Source organism: Dunckerocampus dactyliophorus, chromosome 18 (assembly GCF_027744805.1).
Source record: "Dunckerocampus dactyliophorus isolate RoL2022-P2 chromosome 18, RoL_Ddac_1.1, whole genome shotgun sequence".
Lineage (NCBI taxonomy): Eukaryota > Metazoa > Chordata > Actinopteri > Syngnathiformes > Syngnathidae > Dunckerocampus > Dunckerocampus dactyliophorus.
The window spans coordinates 6,648,910-6,669,306 of record NC_072836.1 but is presented as its reverse complement, the minus strand read 5'-3'; the positions used below and the strand labels follow the sequence as shown (position 1 = coordinate 6,669,306).

The 20,397-nt window shown below is 41.6% G+C and overlaps 1 protein-coding gene across 1 annotated transcript in view; it reads left to right on the top strand.

Moving 5' to 3' along the window:
• micall2a (mical-like 2a) overlaps positions 1-20,397 on the top strand; it is a 150,286-nt gene that overhangs the window by 88,647 nt on the left and 41,242 nt on the right. The window contains exon 16 of the mRNA XM_054760066.1: positions 5,084-5,186. Coding sequence (XP_054616041.1) covers positions 5,084-5,186 — 103 coding nt within the window. The remainder of the gene's footprint in view (positions 1-5,083; positions 5,187-20,397) is intronic.

Here is a 20,397-nt window from a genome sequence, read left to right as displayed (position 1 = left end):
TAGTCAGTGTACAGCTTGGTTAGCAGTATGTACTTTACTATCCAGTGAAAATGAGTCAACACACAGTCGTGATTGTCAAAATAGCTGGTGACACAAGTGACTAGCAAGATAATTGTCTTGCCTACAGTCAAGCATTGTGGTGGTAGCGTCATGTATTGGGGCTGCACGAGTGCTGCCAGCACTGGGGGAGCTGTGGCTCAATGAAGGACGAACATGTGGAAGGAGAACATGTGCTGTGACATTGTGAAGGAGAGCTTGATCGCCTACTTTTAGAAACTGCTCTCCCAGCTGCACACTGACTATTCTAAAGTATATCCAAGTTAGACATAATAAAATGGTTGCTGTTGTGAGTGTCCCCGACATGATTCATCAACTTTGCTTAAATATGTTATAAATTGTCTGTAAGTATGTTTTACATTGTTTGATATTTCAAAGCGAATGGTAAATTTACAAAAATTGTATCTATAGTTGATGGCGCCAGCCATAACGAACTAGCTCTCGCAGTTGAGTCATTTCCGGAAGTGATATTGTTGGGGTAGTATCGCTCAAGTAAACAACCATGGCAGCGTACGAGACAGAGGATGTTTACAGTGATTGTAGCGAAGATTTCAGCGGCGTGTCGATAGTTTTCGAGGAGGAAGAAGCATTTGGAGATGAAATAGAGAACTTGCAGAACATGGACTTAAGCCTTAAGACATGCAAATTACTCTGAAGTTGTTTATCCTTCAAGTATTGCTTTAAATCGGCTTCTTAATGAGCGCAAAGGAGTTTTTGTAACCTGTTTTAATGTAAATGTGCCAGTACGTCGAGGATGAATGTTCGCCGCCTCTGCCCCTACAGTAAACATATTTACTGTCAAAAGATGTTTATAGGACATGTGCTTTGCAGCCTTGTTGCTATCGAGGAATAGTGTTTTGAAGATATCGTGTCAACAAGACATGACTTGCTCTGTTCTGCGCCAACTTTGACATAGTGGTCGTTCTTCGGTGTCTTGTTTTTTTCCTGTGTACCGGCGGAATAGCATCCTTTTTTAAAATGTATTTACACCTTACTGTCAAGCCAAATGCTTCTTGTGAAGGTGTTCCTTCAAAGCAGTCGTCAGTGAAATTATCACTGCAAAGAACAGAAGTGGAGGTGGGCGTCCATCTGTCACTCGTTCGTCCAGTTTTGTCTTAAACCTTCCTCTTTTGGGCAAGAAAACAAACTTAGAGTATCACTCGGATGCTCTGAACATCCAGCAGCAGCACGACATTTTGGGTTGACTACTTTTTTGATGAAAAATATACAGAACCAAGTCGACGATCTACCTCTAGAAGCGTTTGTTTACTCTGCTGTGGCTGAGCGGTGTTACCCCGATGACGTCACTTCCGGACGTTAGGCTGAGCTGCGAGTTAGTTTATCTTGGCTAGCGGCATGAACTATAAATGTCATTTTTGCAAATTTTCCATACACTTTCAAAAATCGAACAATGTACAACATAATTAAAAACAATATATGACATATTTAAGCAAAGTTGATGAATCATGTCAAGGACCCTTTAAAATAGCTTACCTCTGCGTTATCATTTTTTGTAAGACGCCTTTGACCCCTGAATGACCAACAATGCTCTACCTATCAGCCTTTATTGGCCAATTCCCCCCCCCCCCCCCCCCCCACACACACACACACACACATCAGTTTATTCCTTCTTTGCTCTCTCCAAACATTGAGCCTCATATGTGAAAAGCTGCCTTCATTCTTTTTTTTTTTTATTTCTATATTATTTTTTAAATGGCCCCGGATCAGATTGCCTTATTGAGCGAAACCTCTCCTATTGTGCGCCGCCATTCATATTCATGAAATCAAAATACCTAAGTGTGAGATGAGCATCAAGTGTTGATCACGTGCGGCAGCAATGATCATAATAATAATAATGCACGGCACCTTTCATGTGAGCATCTTAAAGCTCTTCACTTTGTGTGCAGATAAGCTGCCCCACTGCTTACACAATGCACATACACCTCCGTGCTGGTAATTGCAGCCGGGAGATGAAGAATCATGATGATTCTTTTTTAATATAAATTACATCCATAGTGGATTTAATGTCTGTAAACGCTACTGCACCATCTCTGTTATTTTTTTATTCATGCATGCAGCGTGCTTGGCACATAAACGCTTCCTTTAGGGCACCAAAAGGTGGAAGATTACTGGGAATGGGATTTTTCATTCATCAGTTCATCCACGTTTGGACAGAATGAGTGAATGCAAGAGTTTTGAGGTCACATATGGTGTGTGGACCACATTTTAAAACGTCAGATTTTATGTATAGTGGTGTCTCAAACACCTCCAAGGTGCATACATCTGAAGTCAACACACTTGGTGGCAGTTTGGACCGCGGATCAGCCAGTGTTGTGCTTTTTCTTTGGCTTTTTGTGGCTTTTCTGCCACAGTTATTCCGAGGGGTGTAGCGCTGACTATTTGAGAAACATTCTCAAGCAAAAGAACATGCATGTAAAGTCACACGACAGCTTCAACCTCAGATCAGGGAGTGTTGTGCTTTTTCTTTGGCTTCTTGTGTCTTTTTTTAGCGCTCATTCCAAAAGAAAGAGTGTTAAGATTGTACAACAACATTTTTTGTTGAAACAAAATATCCCCCGACAGTCGTGCAACATTTCAACATATGCAAAATGACCCCAGCGAATTTACAGAAAGCTCAGTCCAATGAGGGTTTGCTTTTTCTTTTGCTTTTTTTGTTTGTTTTTTTGCAACACTTATTCCAAGAGGAGTAGCGATGAGAATTTGACCGATTTTTTTCAAGTAAAAAAAACATGCATCTAAAGTCAAAAGTACAACACTTTAAACCTCAGATCAGCAAGCATCTTGCTTTTTTCTTTGGCTTTTTGTGGCTTTTTTTTCCCATCACTCATTCCAAAAGGAGTAGGCTTAAGATTGTCCCACAGAATTTTGACTCACATTTTTGGCCACATGACCTCAACAGATATCCAGGAAGCTCAGTTTGATGAGGTTTTGCTTTTTTCTTTGGCTTTTTGTGGCTTTCTTGCAACACTTCCAAGAGAAGTAGTGCTGAGAATTTGATTAACGTTTTTAAGTAAACAGCTTCTTTTTTTTTTTAATCACTGCAAAACTTCAACATATTCAACATGATCGTAGCAAAGTTCGAGAAAGCTCAGTTCGAAGAGGTTTTGCTTTTTCTTTGGCTTTTTGGGGATTTTCTTGCTCTTACTCTTATTCCAAACGAAGCAGAAGTGTTAATGTTTTATCATTTACATTTTTGGGGAAAACCTTTCCTCAAAATTTTGTACATTTCAGAGTTTGCTTGGATGCGGTGCATAACGTGTAGCCCTCAGGTAGCTTTTTCTTTGGCTTTTTTTTCAACACTCATTCCAAAAGCATGAAATTAAAGCTATTCCTCTAAGTTGTACAACACATCAACAGCTTCAACTGTCGGCCTGCATGATGGTGATGCCCAACAGTTTTTTGGCAGTTTTTGGAGGGTTTTTTTTTTCAGAAGGCTTTATATGCGGAATAGTCGTGTCCCATTACGTGCATTCTCAGCTGCTCTCTTTTTAGCTGTTTTTATATCTTTAGACTGCACAGAAAGGAGAAACATAAGGATTGTGGATGATGGGCAAAATTAGAAAAAAACATGCAGTTTTCCTTTAAGCCCTAAATATGCCTCACACGATTAATAAACGCATTTATGCATTCAAGGAGAGCCGAAGGAATTACGAAATCTCAACACTTGACGGAAAAACATCATGCATGAAGCATAAAGACATAAACATGTAACAAGTGTGTGCTTTCAAACAGTAATACATGTTATACATATGATCTGTATTATCATGTATTTATAAATTATCTCCAACTAAAAAACAACCGGTATTTTTTTTTCTTGAATGCTGAATCACAAATGTGCGGGAATCCACTGTCTTTTTTTTGCAAATCCTGCAAGGACATAATTAAAGTGCATAATTAAAGCGTCTGGACTTCAGCATTTGTTGCCAACTCTTTAAAGCCTGCACTTCAGTCATCATGTTGGCTGCATGGTTGTGTACATACATAAAATGTGTTGATACAAACACACACACATAAAAAAAAAAAGCTGCTCAGCTGTTCTATCAATGCACCGAAATTGCTTCTTGGCAAAACTGGCAGCGTTTCCTGGTGCCGTCGTAATGACATATGTGATGTCTTTTCATATGCATGTTCATGTTTGTTACCCGAGACAGGGACAAAAGAAAAAAACAAAAGAGGTGGACTTCAGATTGCTCAAAGCTTTTGTGATGGAGGGGGGTGGGCCCTGCTTGATTTCATTAGAGGGAAATATTAGATGGAAGTCCCGATCTCAGAGGACGCTTAGTAACGCCTCGGGCAAATTGACATAATGCCGCTTTATTTGCAGGGGCGAACAGCTGACTGGCAAAGAGGCTGATTTATAAACAAAAGCATTTATGCATGCAGGAGAGAAAGAAGTGGGAGATCACATTACAGGACATCTCATTGATGTGCTCCATTGTGACACATTCCATCATTGGGGCCTTGTGTTATACGATGACACTAGATTGTTTAACTCTATCTATTTTATTTACATCTGACAAATGGATTCAGATTACATATGCCCGACTTTGACAGTACAAATTCAGCTGGAATAAGTGAAAAAGATGTTGACTATATTTGTCCATCTATTTTTTAGCTACTTAGGCTACTTCCTGGTTCATCGTTCAAGATGATGAAGACCGGATGTTCCATTTTTGATTCTGTGGTGAGGGAAATGGTTTTATTGTTACTCAAACATAAGATGGCAGAACTGTGCCATTTTTTATATTCCTGGGGGAAGGAAATGATTTTATTGTGATTCAGATGGCAGGAAAAGAAGGTACATTTGGCTAACAAAAGTGGGGAAAAAAATGTTAAATGCCATATTTGTTGTTGTTTATCCATCTATTTGTTAGCCAGAAAGCTACTTCCTGGTTCATGTTTCTATTGTGACTCAAATGCCAAGAAAAGAAGATAAATTATGCTAACAAAAGTGAAAAAAATGTTAAATGCTGTATTTCTGTTTGTTTGTCCATCTATTTGTTAGCCAGCGGGCTACTTCCTGGTTCATGGAGGAAGACAAGATGATAGGACTGTACCATCTTTCTACTCTTGGGTTCAAGAAAAGAAGATACAGTTCTTTACCAAAAGTGAGAAAAAAAGTTAAATGCTGTCTATTTGTGTTGTTTGTCCATGCATTGCTAGCTAGCAGGCTACTTCCTGATAGGATTAGACAAATTGGACTAGCTAAAAATCGTCAAGTGCCGTACATGTATAATACTGTATAACAAAAGTGGAAAAAGATGTGTGCCATATTTGACCATCTATTTGTTAGCTAGCAAGCAACTTCCTGGTTCGTAATGTGCCATATTAGCGTTTGTTTGTCCATATATTTGTTGGCTAGCAGGCTGCTTCCTTGTTCGCGGAGAATGACATGGTAGGAGTAGACAGATGGGACTCTACCATTTACATTCTGGGGTGCACCAATTGTGACAAAAAGGGACACATTTCTGTAACAACAATATAGAAGTGTGCTTTTTGAATGAACTAAACTCTCGATAGAGCAGAATGACACTGACGAGGGCAACGGTGGCCGCTAATGAACATTTCTGCACGAATAATAAAGATTCAATAATCATCATTTTAGTCATATTATTTTGTGAAAAGATTTGGTACATTTTTGAACTAATGGCCCATCCTATGCAAAATGTCCTTTTGATGACAATCATATATTTTTTTAACCACAATTACAGATCATTCGCCTACAGCAGCCGATTTTGTTTTCACGCTGCGTTCTGCTCCAAGGGTCTGTCAGGGTCTTCTTTATTCACCCGCAGCCGACAATCAGACCTTATTGAGAATGGGAAAGTGACGGCTAATTGATTTTACACTGATACTGTTGGAGAGACAATGAATGTGCCATCAATTCAATCCGCTATTTAATGGCTCCAATTTGGTCTGTAAACGCCGGCTAAACTAATTTGGCCGAGCACGGCAATCTGAAAAGCTATCATGGCTCTAATCTCCCGCTATATATTCATACGGAAAAGGGAATTTAGCCCATTCCGAGGTGTGGAGATGATCTGTTAGCGCGGTGTAAATGTTTAGAACGCGGCAATTGAGTTCATTTATAAGGATATGAAAAGTTTTATTGGCAGGGTCAGCCGAGTGGAACTGTTGGATAATAGGCAGTTACCCAGAAGTGTTTGAAGGCTATGGAGCATAGAGATGTAGGGAATCAAATGCCGGGACATGCCGTAATCGGAAGCTAAACTGAAATTCCTCCGACGGCACGGCTGTTAGATTCCCACTGATAGAAGGTTCACTGGCGGGGGCCGCTGCTATTCAACCATCTATTTATTTTGGCTGCGTGCGGGCTCTTCAATTTGGGCCAAAAGTGGGGGAGCAGTGAGCCGCATATGCCAATGTGATGTGATGGTGATGTGGATGCAATGAGCTTCTCCCTTTTCCTCTGTCTTTTCTCTTCTCCCCCATCCCAACCCAATCATGGCGGGATATGGCTTTGACTCGGCCACGAGGACAGGATGTTAATATGGCTATTCTCTCCATATACACGGTCGCCTCTCAAAGATGAGCTCATTTAATTCGCCGTAACCTCAATACTTCCTTTTCTGGCTGCCATCGCCTCTTTTACTTCAATTCCCTCATAGACACACAAATATCATCCCCCCCCATAGAGGTCTGTGTTACTGCTGTGTTGTTTATGTATAAGATACATGCATTGGAGGTCAACAGCATCATATATTTCTCTTTTTCTTTTCGCTTTATAAATCTGTCAGCTCGGCAGAAGGAGTCACACAACCCAAAGCACACAGCTCCCATGGGTGCTTGCAGGTTAGAAGAGTGCTTGAAAATGCTTTATTTAACTGAATGGTTAGCTTGGCGTCCTAAATGACATTTGTGGCGCCCCCTGTGGGTTGTGGTCAAAATGCTTTGGAGGACATGCGAGCATACATGTAATACAGATATTCTCAAATTTTCATAATAATTGGACAAATGGTCGATGACTTATGGGCAATGAGTTAGGTGCCCCTGTAAAGACCTTTTGCTTGGCGGTCGCAATCTTTTTCAACCTATCATGCTCAGATTTTACACATCTGTATTTGTCAGTCCCTTATGGGGGTGTACCGAATTTTGTAGCGATTCAGTTAAACACCCTGAAGTTACAGTGGTGTATTTTGTAGAGCACATTGAGCTGTGTAAGGAATTTCTGGTCAATCAGACTTATCATGGGGTCAAACCTCGGGGTTTAATAGCAGCATCTCCATGTGGTGTATTTGTCAGAAAAATAATAGCACAGATGACACAGTAAGGGTGCACGTTTTGTCAAATTTTCACACACTTGTGTGCAGCTGTTCAGGAGTGGAAGCGTTAGCTTACACAAACACATCCAGTCATCGAAAGAAAGTAGGACAGCCAATGAAACCGTTCCAAAGGGTCCGTCAAAAGCCGAATTGTACAAAAAATGAATCGGTTTTTCCAAAAATATTTATATGCATAGTCACCAATGCGTATGATAGCTGACACGGTGTATGAAAACCGAGACATACTCTTTGTTGAAAACCGAATTCTCCGAAAACCAGAGTGTACCAAAAACCGAGGTACCACTGTACATCAAATGTATCTTTTTCTTTTCATTTCTTCTGCAAAGTACGTTTGACATAAAGAGCAATGTGGTTGTCGTTTTTAGCCAAAAACTGTTATTTTGGCTATTCGATTTTGACAATAGCACATGCGATTACAAAAGTAGTTTCAAGGTAGGAGTTTTATGTAAATAGTGAAAAACGTGCTGTACAAAAGTTATTTTGTGTAACTCTGACGGTCCTGATGGCTTCCAACTTTACTGGCATGACGAAGAAATCCCACCTGAGATGTTTTCCACACGGCACAGTGGAGGGGGCGGCGTCTTGATATGGGCTGCTTTTTCCTTCAATGGAACAATGGAGCTTCAGGTTGTGCAGGGGTGTCAAACGACAGCTGGTTATGTGGAGATGTTGCAGGGGGTATCCCTCATGACAGAAGGCCCTTGTCTGTGGGGTAATGACTCGCTTTTTCAACAGGATTTGCAGTACAAAGTATATTTTGTTTCATTTTGAGAAGTCAGTGCATATGTAGGTTGTCATTTCTCGACAAAACGGCATCGTCAACTACTGGCCTGGCATACACATTACAGCATTGTCAGTCATTTTTGCGAGACATTTAAAAAAATGTCACTAAGCTAATCTCTAGCGACTATGATGCGTCATTGTTTGGCCTTGGTGGAGGTCTGTGCTCTATTGGGGGCCATTGTAGTTTTTACTTAAATACAGACTATTGTTTGTGATAACAGGGTTTTCAGCTCAAGACCCAATAAAATTGCAAATTTTCTTCCTCCCTGGGATCCAAGTGTAGTAAAATACATCATGTATTAACAAAAAGCCCTATGCCAGGGAAATATGTGCCTGCTTGATGATAATTCTTCTCAAATCTACTCAATAGATCACTTTGTGTTTGCAAATATGATGTAGAGGGCTAGAAAAGCTTGAAAAAAATATTATCTTTATTGAAATTGCTTGAGTTTGACCTTGGTAAAAAAAAAAGGCCTATGACTGAGAGCTCTCCTGGGGGGGGCGGGTGTCTGTGATCACATCTTGTCACTATGGAGAGCTCACATCCCGCGAGGCTACTCTGTGGCCAAGAGCATTCCCTCCCTGCTGCTGTTTGTTTACATGCCACACTTTAAGTGGTCATTTGTGAAGTAATAGGCCTAAATAGATGCAATCACAGGCGTTAAATAGTGCCAAGATAAGCGCTGTCTTCCACTCAGAGGACGTGTTGATGTCTCAGTGCAGTTAAAGTTTGCAGAAGAGAATATTCCACAGTGGGAGTTGACTGTGTGTATTCCTACCGGGGATGGTAACCCTGCACGTTCCCACGAGGGACAGATGTAAATACACAGAGTATATTGTTACCATAGCGACACCGCTCCATCCTATGCCTTATTGAGTCCCTAAAGCCTCTATCCAATATTGATGAAGAGGAGCGGCGTTCCTTCCTTCCACTCCATTTTCCAGCGGGTCAAAATTATTATTATTTTTTTTTTCCAAAAAGGAACATTTCAAAAACACGCACTGCACTTACAAAGTTATTTAAGTTTAATGTGTAATCCAGTACAACATCTTGCGGGAGGCTTACGGTAATTTTCGCCGCCGCCTCCGCCAAATCACTTCTTTATTCATAAATTAAAATTGGAATTTAATAGGCTCTCCTTTCTTTTCCAGGGACTTGATTAAAATATCCATTATGAGATCAGCTCTTTAGTTTCTGTTGTGGATTACTTTTATCTTGGCAGACCTAAATTATGGAACTCTGCTCTCGGAGGTAATTGCCTAAAATATATTCATTGTTTCAGCCTTTTCACTCACACGGCAGCAGAAATTCCTCCCACAGCTTTTTTTTTTTCATCTTGAGACGTTTTTTTTCACCCCATTCTCATCATTTTCACTGATTATCTACCATTTAAGTTTGTGTTTTTTTTTCTTGGTAATTTGCTCGCAGGAGCACTTGGCTGACATTAGTTGAACATTATTGCCACCAGGCAGCATACTTTGGCTCGGTTTGTTGACGAGATGGCTTGATTGTGTGGTTTCAAGCAGGTAAAATGGATTTAATTGCTGACAAACAAGCATCCTTGGCTGTGGGTGCAGGGGTTTTTTCAGGGGGGTTAAACAGAGCAGCCAGGAGCGCAACAGTGATAAGGCTAATCATAACGAAAATGAAATAGAACAAGCATTATCTCTATTTCTCCCAATGGGTTGTGGTCAAAATGCTTTGGAAGACTTGCGAGCATATCATGGACTACAGATATCCTCAAAGTTTGATAATCATTAGACAAATAGTTATTGACTTATGGACAATTAGATGCTAAGTCCCATCCACATTTTGCTTGTTGGCAGCCATGCTTTTCAACCAATCTTGCTCAAATTTAATAAAAATGTGCTTCTCAGTCCCATAAAAGTGTGTACGAAATTTCTGGGTGGTTCAGCTAAACATACTCAAGTTACAATGGGTGTTTCGTACAGCTGTGTGAGAAATTTCAAGTCAATCCGACTTATTGGGTTTAATAACAGCGCCGCCATGTGGTGTATTTGTCAAAAAATAAAAGCACAGGCAACACCATACGGATGCAGGTTTTTACCAGGGCTGTCAAAGTTAAGCACATTAATAACAAATTAACGCCAATTCCCACTATGGTTTTTGATGCGCGATTAACGTGTACACATCATGTTTGACCCTCGGCCCATACCGTAGTTTGAGAATATGAAGCAGTGTTGGAGTTAATGTTGAGCCACAAGTGGAAACAAATATTGAGCAGAAACGGACAAAGAAAAGTGGATTTTGAATGGTAAGTTTAGCTTCAAAGCCCTGGCAGATGGCTCTCTTGACAAGACGAAAGTTATTTTTATCAACTGTGTCTGTGAGTTGAATTGTCACCGGAGTACATCGAGTCTTAAATGCCACTTGCTGGACTCAGATGGAGAAACTGAAGAAGCTTGAGAATGTGCTGGAGCACTGCAGGTATTTGTTATTGTCATTTATACAGTGGTACTTGGGCATACGAATGTTTTTTTTATTGACGAGCTGGCTCTCGTTTGCGAGCTAAAATTTAGGTTACGAGCTGCTAGTTATCGGCAGGCATAGTCAAAGACAGCTATTTGGAGTGCTTGTGTCACAAAGGCGGACGTGAACAAGCACACACACAATGTTCGTTGAGATGGCAGAAGGCTCGTGAGGGAATTTATTAGCATTATTATTAATTAGCATTTGTGCTTCGACTGCTGTGTTTGTCAAAAAGGACAGAATAAAACCTGCATTTTGCCAAACTTCATACTTCCACGCTGCTAAAGTCGCCAGACCAAGAAAAGTGTGATAAAGTGTGCGTAAAAGGGGGTTTGTGTGTATGTCCCTGTGAAAGAGTGTTTGTAAGTGAAGTATAAGCTATAGCCGGACTGGACTACAGTATAGGGTTGCAGTCCTACTTCTGTAAACTCCTGACTGTTCTTGAGCGCTCTTTTTTTTTGTATGTTGTGAATACTGTATTTATTTTTCTAACACCTTGTTTTCATTTCACTTAGTTGGTGGGTGTGTTTGTAAACCTTTATTTGTAATTTTAGTCATAATTATATTTTGTGAGATTATTTGCTAGAAGTGAATATTTCAGTGATGTACAGTTGATCTTACCAATGTCTACTTGCTTCATAAACAAAAATCTGCATAAAGCAAACATATGATCCAGTCTCATGTTGATAGGCATATTAAAAACTTTTAAATGATTTTTCAAAGGTTCACTTATTATAGATAAAAACTTGTTTCTATGTGATTAATTGTGATTAATTAAAAGTTAACCAAATGCAAAAAAAATTAATAGCGATTATTTTAATCGATTGCCAGCCGTAGTTTTTACACAATTTTACCCTTTTGTGTGCAGCGGTTCAGGAGTAGAAGAGTTACACCATGGGGTGAACTCCCACAGCAGAGAGGTTATGTGGTGCTTCACTGGGAGTAGGGGGTCTTAACTTTTAGCCAGATGATTTTTATTTTATTGCCCTGGACACTCTCACTCAAGGATTGAGTACAAATGAAAGCTGGAAATTTCAATTTTTCTGCTTTTTTTTTTTTTTTAATCTGGCACACACGACGTAAGATAAGGCGATGTTTGCTCAGCGGAAAAATCAATAAAATGATCAGTACTGTGCTGCGGTCACGGGTTAAGTCCTCCTTCTATAAATTCCATTTCAGTTAAAAAAAAAAAAAAAGAAAAAAAGAGAGAGATCTGAAATGCCGATTAGGGATTTTTACTTTCCATTACAACCTCCTCTATCTGCTTGGAAGCCCAAAGATCTTCGGGTCGAGTGAGTGCGAAGGTGCTTAAGTACACAAACCTCATTTTCACATTTATTTCAATAGCAGAGAGGAGATAACGCCGTTTGAGAGAATCAAGAGTATTCCCTTTCAAATCACATCATCCAAAGTCCCAACACACTCCACTCTGGATTAGACGAATCAGATTTAAAAAAAGAAGCTCAATTTAATTAGAGCGAGCGGATAGATCCAGCACTTGAAAGAGCAATAAGTAAGGCCCCACTTATAGGAGCGATATCTGCCGGCCCGCTGAGGTCTACACACCCCAGGTAAAATTGAAGATGTAATCTTCCCACTGCAAGAAAATAGTCCCGCGGCTGCCTCGTGATGCGCCGCCACCGCCACCTCCTCTTTCCCGTCGCGGGCCGCGCCCTTGTCGCCTTAATGTGGATCAATTATAGGGCGAGAAGTCACTGTCACATATGATTCACTGTGTGTTTTAGCCACTCGTCTCTCGTCCGTACATGTGCTAACCAGTCAGGAGGCCACATGTCAAACAGGGAAAGACAATTTAATGGCGTGACAGACTCCTCAGAGTACTCTGCCTCCTGTTTGGGTTTTTTTTTGTTTTTTTGTGGCCACACACAAATAAAAATGTCACATCTCATTTTCACGTCCCACCTTTTTTTTTGATTGTGAGATGCAAACATTTTTTAAATGCTAAATGCGGCGACCGCTCAGGCTGATTAAGGATCCTGTGAAGCGTGCTGGAAATAATGCAGCATGCACGTTTAAGGTAATGGTGAAACATCTTTGAATCTTCTTGTCTGAATGAAATTTAAATGAGTAAATAAACAGTTACTTATTGGCTTGTTTTGGGGGTTCAGTGCACAAAAATAATGATAATAATAGCAGGTTTTGATTGACACTTTCAGGTAGGTATTAATGGAACCCTTTTGTAGTATAAGGAACCATATTTGGACCCGGGAAAAGTCACAAAGAAATAGGATGTTATTACTGCTATATCAATTTTGTCAGGTATACTGTCAATGCTATTTACATTTAAAGTTATAAACAGATGCCTTATAATGTACTCCAATAATTAGCTCAACAATTGGAACCCGATTTCAGAGAATGTCTCGCAAAAATAAATAAAAAGTGACGCATTTCACCTGACCTCAAGCGAAACACTAGAGATGACCGCAACCTTTTTTTCACTGCAGCCTACACGGTTGTAGACATGCAGTCCGCTCACATTCTCCCATGTGTCAAACAAGAAAGCAGCGCTAATAGAAAGTCAATTAGGGTCCATTGTCGCGGCGGACATTTTTAGCTTCGGCGAAATGTCACGGTATGGGTGGCGATTAACCCCGGAGAGTCCCAGAATCACTGCAGAGGGGTCAGATCACGTCAAGATGGGACCTACGTTGCTGTCACCTTCAGTCAAGTCGGGCTGATGCTGATGAAGCGCCTCAAAATGGAAATTGGAAGGGGCTGGTTAGGGTACATATCTTTTCCACTTTGAGGGAATCAAACCCCAGCCCCCCTTGTTTGCAATACAGGCAGACCATATCACTATCCTTTGTTAAAAAACTCAAACATGTGGGAACAGTTCACTGGGTGGGCGCTACTAACTCAATCGTCTTGCCTGGATTTCACTTCCAGATGAGGAGAATCAAACTGGCGATACAAGGCAACCATAAATATATGTTGGCCGGGGGACTCAGTCAATGGTCGTTTTTGGGGGACATTTGGGGCAATTGAACTAGTCTTTCTTTCGGTCACAATACAAGGGGAGCCATACTGTTAGTCACAATGGGGGTCTCAGAAAGGGGGTCACATTGCTGTGGTAGTCGGGCTACCCTTGCCCATGTGACCGTTTGGGGGACTCACACCATTGGTCACTATACAGGAGGATGGGAGGCTGTACCTTTTTCACTCCCCTTTGCAAAATCCCGTTGACAGTTGGGGGAATTGAACCTATGGCTTTTCAGTGGCAAGACAAGTGGACCATACCACTATTCCTAATGGGGGATTCAAAGAGAGGATCCTTCAGTCACAATGCAGGCAGAGGCAGGGCTACCCATACTGCTATTCCCAGTGGGGGTCTGAGAAAGGGGTCACAACCGTGGGGTAGTCGGGCTACTCTTTACCATGTACTTTTGCCAGTTAGAGGGACTGAAACCATTGGTTATAATAGAGGAAGAGTGGCTGATACTCTTTCACTCCCTCCCGATGACAGTTAGGGGACTGGAACCTGTTGACCTTCGATCACACAAAGGGGGACCATGTATCTCTGCCAGTAAACGGACTCAAACAACGGATCTTTCATTTACAATGCATAGGAGAAATTCCTGCACCTATATCCCTTTGCCTGTCGGGGGACTCGAAACTGTCTTTCAGTCACAGTTCAGGGAGTTCAGTTGGGGAACTCAAATCAGGGGCTCTTGGGTCACAGGCCACATCCTTAACCATTTCACCCCAGTCGGGTTTAACATGAGCAAACATCGCGGTCAATGTTTTGATGCGTTAGCTTGAATTCCACTAAGAAAATCAAAGAAATCAGCAATAGATCCAAAGAAAACGAGGTCCAGCCGCATTGTGCAACTGTGGTCATTGTACTTATTTCCATGGGATCGGCTTGCATGAGACCCACTAAGCAGCAACAGGATGCGACAGTAATCCTCCGTGTTGACAGTCGTCACACACTTGGCGACATCAGAGGCGGCCGAGCGACACGCTCTCAAGGAAAGAACAAGATGCTCCCCATCATCCTTGGAAATAAACATGCAGCGGTGCCAAAGCCATTTCACATTGTGAGAAAAAGGCGACAGTCCACTAATCTATGAATAGGCTACCGGTGACAAATGTTATCTTCGTGTGGCATAGCGGGTTCAAACCCATTCAGCCCTCCTGACTCACAGACCACTGCTAAGATTATGTCACCATAATCCCCAAGCAGGCCTTTTGTTGCCTCGATGGGCAGGTGACTGCATGTGTGAGCAAAGAGCAGTGCAAGGGCAGCAAGGAGAAATGATGATTTATTCCGCGAGGGACAATAGAGCTTTGGACAGTCACATTGTCACATTCCATGTAAACAGTTTTGGGGACACAATGACTCAAAGGTACTGTGGCAGGCTGTATGTTTCAGCTGCATCAGTTAGCTTTGTTGTTACACTACTAATCAAAATTTAAAGACCCGTTGAAAAATTGCAAGAATTTACATTTTGCACTGTTGGATCTTAAAGAGGTTCTAAGTAGCGCTTCAAAATGCAAAAAGAAGAAATGGGAGTTTAAAAAACAGTAGAAACCAGTTTATTGCAAACAGCCATTAAAGTGAAATGGGCTGTTCATTAGGTGGTCAAAAGTTTAAGACCATAGGAGAATCCCCCCAGATCCAAATCTTTTTTTTTTTAATTACTCAGTAATGGAGTAGCTGAGCGATTCTTGTTAATCACCTCAAAAATTGGTTAGGGCATGCTTGATGCCGGTGTTTCCAGGAGGCTCGTGGGAATGTTGCTCCAGGTGGTGAAGATGGCTTCACGGAGGGCATCCACTGCCTGGAACTGATGTCCATTTTTGTAAACTTCCCTTGCCATCCATCTCCAAATGTTGTCAGTTGGATTTAGATCAGGGAAACACGCAGGATGGTTTCTGAGTAGTGATGTTATTCCTCTGGAAGAAGTCCTTTGTCAGGCAGGCATTGTGAACTGCAGTGTTGTCCTTTTGAAAAAGCCAGTCAGACGAGGGCCTTCAGTCATGAGGGATGCTTCCTGCAACCTCTCCACATAGCCAGCTGCCGTTTGACACCCCTGAACAACCTGAAGCTCCATTGTTCCATTGAAGCAAAAAGCACCCCAGGTCATGTTGGCACCCCCTCCATTGTGCAGTGTGGAAAACATCTCGGGTGGGATCTTCTTGGAAGCCATCAGGACCGTCAAGGTTTTTTCTCATCAGAGGATAAAACTTTCTTCCACCTTTCAATGTCCCATGTGTGGCACTCTCATGCAAATTCCAAATGGGCAATTTTGTGGTATTGAAAGAGACGAGGCCTTTGAAGACGTTTATTCTTCTTAAAACCCTTCTCTCGCAGATGCCATCTGATGGTTATTGGACTGCACACAGCACCAGTAACAGTCTTCATTTGGGCCGAGGATGGTCCTGTGGCTTGACAGACAGCCAATTGGATCCTCCAGCTCCTAGCCGGTGACATTTTTTGGGGTCTACCACTTGACTTCTTTGTTCCAAAACCCTCAGGATCTTTGAAGAAGTTTCAAATGGCTGTCTTACTGCGTCCAACCTCAGCGGCAATGGCGCGCTGCGAGAGGCCTTGCTTGTGCAGCTCAACAATCTGACCGCCTTCAAAGAGGAAAACCTTTTTGGCCTTTGCCATCAAGAGATCATGACAGGGTAAATACATGACAGCAAATGACATTGAATCCACATTTCTGCCAAGACTTTGGCTTCTAAAGGCTTGTGGTCTCACTCCCATTTCTTCTTTTTGCACTTTGAAGCTCTGCTTAGAACCTCCTTAAGATCCAATTGTGTAAAAAATTTTTAACTGGTCTTAAAATTTTGATCAGGAGTGTCTTGTGTCACGATATTATAGGTTACTCTGCGATTTCTTCCCTTAAATCTAGCACAGGCATGCGATATATGTCTATTATTGTTGTATTGTGATATTATTGTTGACAAATTGGCAGTGATATTGTATTTGTGGTTACAGTGCAGTTCTTTGCACTGGTCAATTTTTTGAGGTAATTTTCAACTGAAACAAGGAAATGGATGCAAAGAGGGTCATTAGGGGGTGAAGGGTCATTGTAAATGGCTTATATATAAGGGCTATAATTGTGCCCCTGGTCCCAAAGGGGGAGTAACTTTCTCAGAAAAGCCTCTTTTAATTGATTGCAATAGAGGTATTGATAAGTTAAAAGTGGCTTGTTTTTATGCGTTTTTGCCAAGTGTGACTTAATTGGGCTTGGATTGCCCTTCATTTCGACAACGACAGCGCCTCGGCTGGGGTCAACGGCGGGGCTGCGATCGGCCTGCCGACTAATTGCATTCGGAAAAAGGAAAAGGTTTGGGGAATTCATTGCTGGACTCTCAAGGACAGCCAAGCAAGATGTCCAGAAATAAGACGGGATTAATTGAAAATCTTAATTACTTTCCGAGGGCATAAACATCTCAATATCAATTAAAATGAGTTTGCGGTGCACTCTGAGGATATGAGGTGCAGCAGTTAATTAGATGTAGCGACTGACGGCTGAACTCCATGTAAAGCCCCTCAATTGAACGGCTATGATTTAAAGGTAATGAATAATACATGCCCGGCTTTACACTTAACACTTTTTTGGAGCATTTTCACCTGTTATGTGTGTCACCAAAGTTGAATGAGCAAAGTTGAAGGTTAGATAGATAATGCAAAGTATATTCGGGTACTAATTCAAGTTCCTTAAGTTATAAGAGAGCGTATTAAGCAGTTATATGACGGAGGCCAACGGGGAAATAATATCCTCCAGCCGCCTCGCTCGTGCTGCACGGTTGACTGGGCAGATAAAAGCCGGGCACATAAAAAAAGTGGATGAGGAAATGTTTTTGGAGGGGTAACAGTGATTGTTATTCAAAAGGGACGCCCCACGAACCTCAGCCGGCTGTCATCTTCGAGAATGTCACACTTTCTTGCTAATATTTATTCATTTATCTACCACTTTTTCCTAATTCAGCTCTATCTTTCGCAAATTATTCAAGGCCCCCTTTTGTTTCCACTGTCACGGCCACCCGACACACACGCACACACACACTTTCCAGCTAGAAAAGGGGTCCAGTCATGAGCCATTTAACCACGGGGGAAAGCAGAGGGGCCCCCTCTAAACGGGTCTTCCCAAACCCATCTAGGTGGGGCATTGGAATAGCGGAGTAACAAATGGACAGTGGAAGCGGTTTGTAATGGTGATTAGAGTCTGAAATTGGTTCAGATTTACAGTGTCAGTCAGAGATGGAGAGGGAGGAATAAGCAGTCTAAGCGGTCTAATGGATCCATCAGCGCGCTCGGGCGGCTCGCCGGGCCGAGCAGGGTCACCAGCCATCCGCGGGCGCCACAAAAGCACTTCAATTTTGTTAGGAAATGTATCAATTTAACCGACTCCAGCGCCACACTGGAAACCTAATGAATCTGGACTCAATTTTCCAGCACACTGACTACAGCAAAGCAAAGGAAACAATGTCGGCGACGAAGGGGTGAAGTCTGGCTCGCCCCACCCTGGGGGAGGGGGGGATTGCAAGGGCGGCCCCGGCGTTTATCTAGCGGTATAGCAGCGGTGACGGCGGCTGTCACTCATCTAACAATCGTGTCATTAAAGGTAAATTGGCTTCGATTTCAGCGGGATGATAATGCTAATTGAGTAGCAAAACATAATACTGGGGAGCTGTTGTGTGGCGTGGAGGGGTGGAGGGGGGCAGATTAAATGGCCGCACAATGGCGGGCTCCGGGCATGGCAGATGTTGCTTTGTGTTGACGACTGAATTGACATATCTCTTGCTTGTCAGGCCGCGGCTTTTAGAGGAGACTTAACAGGACCAGATGGCCCCCGCACAGCTGAATAAAGCAGTTAAACAGTTTGAAGACAACTCGGACTCAGAGAAAACGTGCCGCCCGGTAATTAAACACGAGCAGGGGCCCGCTCCATCGACCCAGGCGGTGCCTGACGGACCGCTAATGAGGCGACTTTACACTGTACTTAGGCCACTTAGGTCCATGTGTACACGGGTACTTTTCAAAAGAAAAACAAAACTCTCCTTGCACAACAATTAGCAGGCCTTCACATGCTTGCCAAAGCAACAGGTGGCGCTATAGCGCCTAACTAAGTTCATTTCGACTTGACCAAGCTTTTATAGGAAAAACAGCAGCATAGGAAAGGAAAATTGAGCAAAAGGAGCATCATAAATGTGAATAATAGACAAGTGGGCTTCCTTCTAGATGTCACACAAGTACAAACAGCGAGGATGTCACCTTGAAGGCCAAAGCTAACTTGGATCAGTGCACGTCAGATACCCACGTCTGTGGAATATATCATTTTGGTGTAAACATTCATGCATTAGACACTGAGAAATGAAGGAAAATGTCAATAAATAAGGGTCAAAACTTTTTTCTTTTTTTTTGGACCCATCCGTGACGCCTCTTCAAAGTTTTGTGGATATTATTAACGAAGTTGTTTGTGAAAATAATCAATAATAAACAATAATCAAACATTGCAGATTATGTTAAAAATGAATGGAATAATTTATTGAGTTATTATCAAATAGTGCAACAGAATTTTTTTTTCCAGAATATGCCATAAACGCTTAAAAATAAACATTATATTGTGTAATTACAACAAAAACACTACCTCCTTGGCAAAGTTAAAATAAAGAAAACAAAAGAAAAAAAAGAAAGAACTATGGAAGTCATTTTTTTTTTGTCATTTCTTGTTGCCCCTGGGTGGCGCTGTGACTAATTCAAGAAGTGACTAATGCATAGCCTCAGGGAGAAATCTTCATCATACACACCAATTATGATCAAGTTCTGACTTTGTGTAGTTGAGTTATTAACGTTTACATTTTTGTGGAGAAGCATCAGACTGACCGTTTGTCACGTTGCCCGCCCACATTCTATGACGTGGGCTAAAATGCTTCACAATCTGTCATTGTCCAATTGTCTTGTATTTGTATTTTTGATTTGGGATCATCTGGTCAAAGTCCCTAGGAGGGGTGTCAAAATATGACCCCTGGATTCGGCCCGGATGTGTGGTCCCATCCAAAATGGCCGACGCCATGAGTTCTTGAGACTTTTTGTGCATCCTGTCATGATAGATTTTCGATCTGCGAACCTGGTGGCAGGGGCTAATTTTAAAAAATTGTATGGGGCGCGACTGAATGAGTTTTGGGGCGTTTTGTTCGGGACTCCTGAAATATAATTTTCTTTTATCGGGGTGAATTTTTTGGTGGTTTCATTCATGTTAAGGCTCCGTAAAATGAGAGAAATGTACTGAATAGTAATAATAAACAGAGCAGTTCCTCTAGTGCCTACATAGGAAATTCTCATTTTAAAAAATAATAATAAAAAAATGAGCGTTTTGGAAAAAATGTTCCTACAAGTCAACTTTCAGTGACCTTAAACACAGATTGCACGTGGATTTAAGTTTTTTTTTTATTATTATTATTATAATATCCACACTAGTTTGCCTTATTTAGCATCCCAGGCACTTCCATTATCCAGCTTGTTCCTGGTGACAGACTCATCTCATAACTGAGGTCAAAGCAGTTTGTTCAATGGCTTCTGCATGAGAAAAGATTGAATCTAATGTTGCATAAGTAGATTATTTTAACTGGCAGCCCATTTGGAGGATTACCACCAAACCTCTTTTTTTATAGAATGATTATTTTAAACCACACCTTGGATGAAGCATCTGCAGTTTAGTTTGAACTTGCATGGCTGCATACTTTTATGCACGACACATAATA